General features: G+C 37.8%; 1 protein-coding gene across 6 annotated transcripts in view; it reads left to right on the forward strand.

Annotated features, from left to right (window-relative positions):
* The window catches only part of Tanc2 (tetratricopeptide repeat, ankyrin repeat and coiled-coil containing 2), a 309788-nt gene that overhangs the window by 254450 nt on the left and 44477 nt on the right, over nt 1-10861 (forward strand). For all 6 annotated transcript variants that reach the window (XM_021213586.1, XM_021213585.2, XM_029545901.1 and 3 more), the window contains one exon: nt 8715-8823. In XM_021213586.1, the coding sequence (XP_021069245.1) occupies nt 8715-8823 (109 nt within the window). The remainder of the gene's footprint in view (nt 1-8714; nt 8824-10861) is intronic.

Consider the following 10861-nt stretch of genomic DNA (forward strand, 5'->3'; position numbering starts at 1 on the left):
AAATCTTTTTTAAAAAAAAATTGAAAAGTAGCAGCATTCAAAATTAACTCAAAAAATCAGTAGTCTTCCTGTGTACCAGTGACAAACACTGAAAAAAATCAAGGCAACAATTCCATTCATAGTAACTACAAAAAAATAATAAACTACCTTTGAATAAATCTAACCAAAGAAATAAAAAACCTACCTCTACAATGAAAACTTTAAGACACTAAAGAAAGAAATTGAGAAAGACACTAAGAGATGGAAAGAAAAAAAAATAAAATTCTTCTGTGCTCATAGATCAGAAGAATTTAATCTTGTGGAAAAAGCAACTGACAGATTTATGCTATTCCAATAAATCCTCACAAGTTCAAAAAAATCAGAACTTACATGGAAATACAAAAGACCAAGGACAAAGAAATGTTGAACAACAAGATTTCTGCAGGAGTTATCACAATACCTGATTTTAATTATCCTACAGGGCTGTAGTAATAAAAGCCCATTGTGGCACCTACACAAAAACCGGCACATAGATAAATCAATGGAATCAAACAGGGGACCCAAGTATAATTCCACGCAACTACAAATACCTGATTTTTTACAAAGATACCTGTTGGAGAAGAGACAGAATTTTCAACAAACGCTGTTAGGAAACATGGATTTCAGCATTCAGAAAAATGAAGTTACATCCTTATCTCTCCCTGCAAAACTTAGCTTTAAATGGATCAAGAGCCTCAACATAAGACCTGCTGCCCTGAAACTGCTAGAGAAAAATGTAGTGAATATGCTTAATGTCAATGTTTATATACCAGTGAAAAGAAAGTTCTGAAAAAGAAAAAAGAAACAGTGAATCTGACTGCCAACTTAAGGTCCTTTCATGCCCAGGGATATAATGTTGGCTTAGCTAAGCAGAACAAATATGTTTCTGAACTTACCTGAAAGTCTTTTTTTTTTTTTTTTTTCTTTTTCAGAAGCTTTATTCTATTTTTGGTTTACCAAGCTGCACAGAGCAATTTCACAGCCAATGTAGGACCAATACACATCATACATCACCAGTGACACAGACATTGCTACAGATGTGGAATCATATGACATAAAACTAGTAAGAATCATAATGCTTGAGCTGGAGAGATGTCTCAGAGGGCAAAGGCACCTGTCTCCAAGCCTGAGAACCTGGGTTTCATCTGCAGGAATCAAGCGGTGGGGAAGAGAATACTGACGATTTCAAGTTTTGTTCAGACCTCCACATAAGTGTCACTACATTCACACCTACACACACATACTCCGACAAAATAAATAAATAAACAAATACATCAGTCTACATGGTGTTCTGTCTTCCTTTTAGACTTAGTTTTTAGTTATTTTCAGAGCCTCTGTGAATTATCTAGTGGATACAGGGGTCCATAACATGCTGTCCCTGAGGCTTATACACTACCCCAATGATGATATACTGTGTTTCACTGTAACAGTTTTTGCATGTCCAGCTCTTGAGCAAATAAAAATAGAGAACAAAACATTAATACTAACCCTACCCCCAGACAGGGCAGAAGTCTTGTGTTGCATCAAATTTACATATATCCTCAGTGCTCCACAATTCTTACCAAAATGCATGCAAATTTCATGCTGTGCTGATTGCCACTGTTAGATTATGAACCGACAGCACAAAATACAGCTTCCCCAGCAATAATGCAGGTAGACTTCGGTGCAGAACCTAAGTCACTGTAGCTCCCAAGCCTAAGTAGAAATATAACAGGGGAATTTAAAAGACTTTCAGCAGGAGGAGAGTGCTGAAAGTCTTTTAAATTCCCCTGTTATATTTCTACTTAGGCTTGGGAGCTACAGAATATACTCGGAGGAAGGTGATACCTTGTTTTCTTACACCTGATAGAAAGTAAGACAGGCCAAGGCATGTGGGTCTTTAGCAAAAGTACTGGCTCCTTCATGTCCAAAGCAATGACTGCCTTGTGACATGAATGTCTCTTACTGAAAATAGTGTTTTATCGTACCATCCTGTGAATTACTGTCTTCTGATTACAGAGACCACACACAGGAGGAACAGTCATTTGAAGCAACTTCCCTCTTTACCTTTCATTCATGGTAGGCTGTGGAAGAGAACCTGTTGGTGCTGCAGCAGTGTCATTCCTGTGTGTTAGCTGTCTTGTAATTTGAAAAATGATTTTATGTTTACAGGTATAAGTGGCAGTTGTTAGACATAGGGAGCCTTTTGTATTGATTGGTTAATAGTGGTAGAAAATGACCACTGTCATAAAACACAAGAGCTCCTCTTCTGATCCCATGACAGTCTCTGAACAGTCTTTTGGTAAGGTATGATTTCAGCTTATTTCCAGAAAGCTAACATATGAAGATAGTGTTTTAGTTTCTGCTTATTTCACTGACATTGAAATCTCCAGTCCATTCTTACTCCTGCTTTGTCTGTCTGGCAATCTCTCTATAATCAGTCTCTCAACAATTTTACACTGGTAACTGCTAAAAATAAATGCTAAAATCTCCGGTTTTCCCAGTAGAAATTTATTTTCCATTCACAAAAATCCAGAGGTACTATATGGTTGGAAGACATCTGTTCTACAGGTTTTTGTTTGTTTGTTTGTTTGTTTGGGGGGGCTGGTCTAATAGAAACTCTGCCATTTTTTAACACACTGTTCATTGGGATCTGCTTGTTGTTATCTGTTAACACAGTGGAGAAGACAGATAAAGGACAGGAACAGATTTTTCTGGGCCAAATCTAAAGTAATGAATATCCTTTCTCTCCACATTTCATTAAGCATAACTCCTTCATGTGACTCCTTCTCCTCACTCTTTGTTGAATGCAAAGCCACTTCCCAAGAGCAAGTCTTGGCTGTGGGAAGAAAGTATGACCTTGTAGGTGATAGCCAGCTCTGCATAGTCTTACCTCAGTAGGTCTCCCTAAGTAAATCTCACATTTGCCTCTATAATATAAAAGCATTCCACAATACTTCATACTATTTCAACCCATATTAAGATAGGTATGTCACCAGCTAGCTATAACTATAGAATTTTGTCACATCTGACTATCACACAGAATGTCAAAGCATCCGAGTCTTGTTTTCTGAAACATTTAAAGTTTTGTCTTTGAGTTTGTCATCATAAAAGCTAAGAAAATTAATACACCTACACACAACTGACCAGTATTATAATGATGAGCAAACACCCATGCCTGAAATATTCAGATTCACTTGTTAGCATATTTCATTTCTACAAATAAAAACTTCAAGATTAGGTATCTCCCTGGAGTACAAAGTGAAAATCTATTAGAAAAACAAATACAGTGCCATTGTAATAATGTATTAAACAGTTAAATAGGAATGAGGCAGACTGATCCTTACTTGAGAAAGAGTTTTTCTCTGAACTCTTAGGCATAGAAAATCAAGTCATCAAATGACAGTAGCTCCTTGTACCTCAGTTACAAGGGTGAGTTTGTTTTGTCTTCAGTAATGTGCATCAAGGGGCTCCTGGTGCCTGCAAGTGAAAACAGAAAATGACCTGCCTCTCTCACCATCCCATGTGTATCAGGAAAAAGAAGAAAAGAGAGTGTGGATGGGGTGGGAGGAACAATCCTTAATTCTGACCTGTGATTGCTTCTCTCCTAAACTGTCTAAAATCAAATATAACAGGCATCATGGTGGATTATAGCTGTAATCCTAGTACTTAGGAGGCTGAGAGTGGAAAATCACAAGTTGGAGATCACTATCCCTCCTTGACCCCATAGTCTTCAAACCACTTTTGAAACTATATTAAAGTCGAGCTTGATGCCATAATTTTCAATTAGAGAGATATATAACTAACTAAAATCACACTTAACAGAGCTCATTCTACTTGATTTCTTAATTCACTGTTTCCCAAAATGCTAATTAAAAGTTGTTGACATGGGGCTAGAGAGATGGCTTACCAGTTAAGAGCTGCTTATTGCTCTTAAAGAAGGCCCAGGTTTGGTTGTACGCATCTATATTAAGCAGCTCATAAAGAGCTGTAACTCTAGCCCCAGAGACTCTTAACACCGTCTGGCCTCTGTGGGCCACACAGTACACATAAACTCATGTAGGCACACGTGCATACACATAAATAAAGATAAATACATCTAAATTTGTCAACATAAATGATTAATGATTTTAATTATATTAATAATTCAGTGTTCTTGGAAGGCAGAAACTTGGATCTCTATGAATTCAAAGTCAGCTTATTCTACAGATCAAGTTCCAAGACAGCAAGGGTTATGTAGAGAACCCCTGTCACCAAAAAAAAAAAAAAAGATACTGTACAAATAGATATGTTGTCTTTTATACTGGTGGGTTCTTTTTCATGTTACATTAAGTGAGAGAAGTAACATTACTCCTATGCTTATAGTGTTTTTAGGATACACTAGAAGTTGTTATTTTGAAAACCATAATATACAAGTCTAAAGTGTTACTGCTTAGTTGCTTAGAAGTAGTGATATGAAAAACATGGTTTCTATTCCAATAGAGATTAGTAGAAAGCCTGATTGAGAACAGGCTTTGAATATTCTTTGAATAACATGCTAAGGATTTGTTTTAGTTTCATTCTGCTTCTGTGAGAAGTACTCAACTTAGGGGAAGAAAGGGTTTATTTCAGCTTCCAGGTTAGTCCATCATCGAGGGAACTCTGGGAAGGAACTTTAAAGCAGGCCTGCTTGCCATTCCACACAGTATTACATCTGACCAAGGAACACACAGCCAAGGATGTACAGCGGACAACTTGGAAGAGTGCTCCTTGCTGGTAGGCTTGAATGCTGGCTTATACCCAGCAAGCTTTCCTTATACACTTCGAGCCACTTACCTAAGGCCCTCCCACATCAAGATAACTTCAAAAGATGACTTTTCATTTGACAGTGATGAAGGTAGAGAGAGCCAGCAGGCAGCTAGAAAAACAGTAATCAAGACAAACACCACCACTGCCCACAGATGTACAGGCTAGAATGATGTAGCCAGTTTCTAAACTGAGGCCTGCTCTCAAGTGACTCTAGGATAAGTCTAGTTGACAATGGAAGCTAATCAGAGCAGAGTTTTAAAAGGGAATACTGAAGGAAGTATAAGTTATTGAAGAATTTTTAGCAAGATTTTGATGAACTTTTGCAGTATATTGTTAGAATGGGCCAGTGAGTAGACACTGAAATACAGAGTGGGAACCGTGGCGATCTTAACAATTACCTAGGTGAGGAAGTTAAAGGAGGAAAAGTGGTACTTGGTTTTATGCCTATCTGGCCATGTTTAAAAAAAAAATTAGTCTTAAAGTCTTTGTTTTAAAGGAAAAGCTCCAACTTCAAAAGATGACTTTCATTTGACAGTGATGGAGGTAGAGATCTTCCATATTTGAGATGTCTCTGTGGGAGTCTGTACATTGAGGTGAAAGTTTAAACCAGGAGACAAGAGCTACCTAGGAGGAAAAGATAGGAAAAGACATTACATCACTAGAAGAAATGGGAAAAGTACCTGCATATTGTCACAGTTGTCAAGAAATAGTTGGGTTTTGTTATTGTTGTAGAGTTTGTTGTTGGGTTTTTTGTTTTGTTTTGTTTTTAAGGTTTGTGATGTTTAGTTTTGATTTTTTTAAGACAGGGTTTCTCTGTATAGCCCTAGAACTCTCTCTGTAAACCAGGCTGGTCTTAAACTCAGAGGTTTCTGCCTCCCATGCTTTGGGACTAAAAGTATGAGCCACCACCACACAGCCTTTACTTTAAAGGTAAGTTTTCAAGTCTTTGTTAATTTTACTATGGAAGTTCAGTGTAGGTATAGATCCCAAGGAGATAGCTTTAATAAGAACACAAATAAGGCCTAATGCTGGAAGGAAAAATATAAGAGAAAGAAAAATATCATAGGCTAAGAGAAAAAAAATCACATTACTTTACAACTAAAAAAGCTACCAATGATGTTAAAGAACTAGGAGCCAAGAAAATAACATCTTAAATTTGTAATCCTCCTGCCTCAGCTTCTTGAATGGTTGGTAGAACTACAGGTACAGGGCCAGCAAAGTCTTTGGTTTTTTTTTTTTATATATAAAAATTTGCCATGTTTCTATTCAAAAATAAATGAATGACAATGTCACCCTGATCTCATCTATATTGTGTGCTATTCATATGCTCAGTGACCAATCAACGGTGCAGTAACACTGTTATCTCTAGGTGCAGATGCACAGTGGAAGAATTCAAGTACTACAGTATAAATAAAAGAAATCACTAGGACAAAGCCAATTCTGTCTTAACTGAAAATCTCATTCACTGTCGACACAGGCTTTTTTGTTACCTCTATAATCACAGTAGACATGGATTCTCATTCATGACTCTTAAAGCCTAAGAAGTAGATCAGAGGCCTGCATCCAGGAGCTGTCATCACAATTATACAGTCATGGATGAGTCACTTAAAAATAATAATAATACTGCCAGACGTGGTGGCGCACGCCTTTAATCCCAGCACTCGGGAGGCAGAGGCAGATGGATTTCTGAGTTCAAGGCCAGCCTGGTCTACAGAGTGAGTTCCAGGACAGCCAAGGCTACACAGAGAAACCCTGTCTCGAAAAACCAAAAAAATAAAATAAAATAAACTTACACCAGGAAAGCTCCAGTAACTCTGCTATTACTAGCTGAATGGAATGTTGAGGCCTCTGCCTCTGTCACCTCTCACTTCCTAGCTCTGCCACCCCAGACTGACGACAAAGTGGGGCTTTCAGTTTCTTTTCTGTGAGAGTTCGGGGCATTTTCAGATGACTGAAGGGTGAAACCCCTGTGCTCGGACCTCAAGATGATAGTAATGATTACACACAGATTAAACTTGTCTGGGCATCCTTCCAGCTAAATCATTTCTTTCCCATGTGATTAACCTTGTGTGGTTAAACAAGGTAACGTAGCATTCATGCAGTTTAGAAAATCTGTGAAGACAAATTTGGGATTTCTTTCAAAATCTTCCTGAAATGAAGATTCTGGGATGGTTTATATCTATAAAGTGGAAACTGACCCACCTCATAGTCTCCAGGTTCAAAAGAGGGAGGAAGAAGGAAAGAGGGAGAAAGATAATTTAGTGTCTTCACTCCCTCTTTGTTTGTTTTTGTTTGCTTGATATGTTTTGTTGTTTGTTAGTTTGTTTTTTGAGACAATCTTGCTGTATAGCCCAGGCATCACAGGCCCCCAACATGTGATCTTCTTTGTCTAGTGAGGTGCTAGTATTCAGGTGTATGTCATTATGCCCAGAAATTGACTTTTTTTTTTTAATTAAAAATTTTAAATGTTGACATTTAAAAGAATGTATGCCTGGGGATATAGCTCAGTTGGTGAGTACTTGCCTAGTCCGTAGGAAAGTTTGGAACTGATCCCCAGGATCACATAAACCAGGTATGGTAGTACGCGCCTGTACACGGGTCTCAGGAGGTAGAGTCAGGATCAGAAGTTCAAGGTTGAGCTGGTGAGATGGCCACAGGGTAAAGGCATTAGTTGCCAAACCTGATGGATGACCTGAGTTTGGTCACCAAGACCTACATGGCAGGAGAGAAGTGACTCCTACATGTTGTTCTCTAGCCTTCACATGCATCATACACATATGCATGCATACGTACATACATTTAAAAATTAAAAATGGGTTTTGAGGTCTAGGCTACATGAGACCTTATATCAATAGAAAGAAACCAAAAAAAAAAAAAAAAAAAAAAGGAAAGGAAAGAAGGAAATCACTGGACTGAGTGTAGCTCAGTGGCAAAGTGTTTAGTCCTAGGTTTGCTTTTTAGCATTACAGATAATTTTGTGGTGGGGGGGGTTAGGGATTAACACTTAATACTATCATTGGGAAACTTTTGAGCTATGACAGAACACAAGATTCCAATATAAAAGGATTAAACACCAAAAAATAATGGATTTATTTAAAGTAACCCAAAATTAGAGCAGTTTAGATGCTACACAGTCAGGGCTCAGGCTCAGTTTTTCTGTTACTTTTTAGCCTAGCCCTGATTTTGGCCTTGTCCTCATGCCAGCTGATCACATGACTTGGGCCAATGACACCATGGGCAGATCTGACAATATTGAAGGAGTTGGGAGGAGGCCTTTTTCTCTCCTAAACAGATTAGGAGTTTGTTATCAGAGACATAACATGGGGGAGTGGATGCCATCAGGAAACTCAAGTCTACTGGAAGAGAAAGCATGTAACAGTGTGGTCAATACTGTACTAGAGATAAGACATGTCTACTGGTGGCATCAAAAAGAAAGTATTCTACTCTATTAGCTGGCAGAGAAGACTTCTAGGAAGAGGACATCAGTCTATTTTGCAACATGATGAGTTTAGGTACCAAGGGACATTTCAAATGGAGAAATCCAATAAACATCTCTAAAACTAAGACCATAGGCAGAGAAGTCTAAATAGAAAAAAAAAATAGATAGATTGTGGTTGTATGAGGATTAATGAACTAGTTCACTGAGAATACAGAATGAGTACAGAGTCTGAGGGGCGATGATGAAGAGTTGCTGACATGAACAAACAATAGAAATGAAAATCAATTAATGTTGTCTGTACGAGGAATGGGAAAAGTCAACTGGAAATGGCTTTTGCAATGTCCAAACATGTTACTTGCCTAGTAACAAATGTCCTTCCTCAAGATGCTAACTGAATGGTACCTAGTTTTATTAAAGATATGGCTGGACCTGAATAGTCAAGGTAAAACTGAGGCATTAAGTTTTCTAAGATGACTCTCTTTCTTTGCAGGAGTGGCCACACATTACTTGCCTTCTGGTTCTCCCGCCAAGAGGGGAAACTAAACCGACAGCAGACTATTGAACTAGGACATCACATTCTCAAAGCACACATCTTTAAGGTAATCTACATATATCTAATATATGTATATAGTAGCAATATATACATATATGTTAGAAACTTTATACATACATATATGTTATAATCCAAGAAATTTATAGTCCACATGAAGGAAATTGTTCATGGAAATTGTTCTCCTTACTTTTAGCCCACAGTTCACTATTACTCACTATTACTGTTTCAGTTTATTACTGTGTTTGACAGTTCTAGTCCTGTGAATTCATAGTGCAGCTCAGTAGTACTTGCCTAACATGCAAAAGACTCAATGTCTAGCCCTGCAAAAATAAAAGTCTCATGCAGAAATAGTGGCTGCATGTAACCAGTAAGGGAGGCTAAGGCTGTGTTCTTCCAAGACTTTAAAGTCAGCTGGGGTCACATAGCAAGACTCCACCTCAAAAGAAGAAAATTCTGACAGTTCTAGCCCCTGTGGTCCCTCAGAGTTCTTCTCTGACTCAGAATTGAAAAATCCAATCCAAGTATCTTAAACAGTTCTCCAGAAACCTTACAAACTCTTCCCAGTATATACAAGCACACAGCCAGAGAAGTTTGTTCATCACGTGAACAGAAATAAAACCCACTGTGACAAATCCTTTATTTGAATCATAACTATCTTGTCTAACAAAAGTGACCTTAGTTACCTTACTTTCTATAAGTAGAATACAGCTAATACAGCAGACAAGAACTAGGTTCAAGAAGACAATAAATGTCTACCACATCCGTAAACACTAAGATAATTGTCGTTTGGTTAGATAGGAAGTAACCATCAGTCTTCTAACATACAATCTTCATGGGATAAGGTGCGAAGATGAAACTGATGCTTGCATTGGTAAATGTAAAATAAACAACCCAGTAATAGAGAAAGAATGTGAAGTTTTATTTAACCAAGTGTGACTTCAGCCTACATTTAAACTGCATACTTCTTTCATGAACACCGTTTTATCTTATGTTGATGCAGACAGCATGGTTGTCTGAGATAAGAGTGGCTCTGTATGTGATTTAGACTGTAAACACTCTGGTGTGCAGCATAGAGTGATGACATGTCTGCAAGCCAAAAATGGGGACTAGACTCTGGTGTTCCTGGTGCTACCGCTGCCAGCATCCTTTCAGTGCAGAGGCTGTTGAAAGGCTTGAGCTTCTCCCAGACTGAAGTTCTAGGTTTCTGTCCGCTGAGGGTCATGCAGGATCAAAGGAAGACACGACCATATCCACTTCCACTCAGACCTTCTCCTCGGCAGTCCAACTGAGACTTATTCCAGTTCTAAATTCCCCTTGTTTGAGAAAAGGTGTATTTATGTCATTAATGACCTTTAAAATAGAAAAGAATAAAAACCTGTGATTCTGGACATTGAGCTGGCTACAGAAACTTCACAATTCTCTTGTTTTGACACCTTTTTGAGGTATAACTTTATATACCACATAAAATTGACCAGTGTTAGGGGTGTGTGTGTGTGTGTGTGTGTGTGTGTGTGTGTGTGTGTGTGTTAGTGTCCTTGGAGTTTTGCCATTATCACAACCATTAATGTATTTATTCACGCTAAAAAATGAGCCTCATTCCTGTTAGTTCATTTCCCTACATTCTGTCCCATAAACTTGACTTTTCAAAATATTTCATAGAAATGGAAATATATAATGTATTCTCTTGTGCCTGGTTTCTTTCACTTAACACAATGTTTTCATGGTGTATTAATATTATAGAATAGATCAGTACCTTATTTATTTTATTATAAAATAGTATTCCACTGTATGGATGCACAACATTTTATTTAGACACTCATTGAAATAACTGAGATGCTTTGCTTTTAAGATGACTGAATACTGTGACTACTATTGCTAAGAAAATTGGCTACTTTAACATAGCATTTACTACATCGACAACTTAGTAGCATTAGCAAAAGCACAGATTTGTATAGACAGTCTGTACCTAGCTATAGACACTCTGTACCTAGCTATAGACAGTCTGTACCTAGCTATAGACACTCTGTACCTAGCTATAGACAGTCTGTACCTAGCTATAGATACTCTGTACCTAGCTATAGACA

This window comes from Mus pahari, chromosome 14 (assembly GCF_900095145.1).
Source record: "Mus pahari chromosome 14, PAHARI_EIJ_v1.1, whole genome shotgun sequence".
Lineage (NCBI taxonomy): Eukaryota > Metazoa > Chordata > Mammalia > Rodentia > Muridae > Mus > Mus pahari.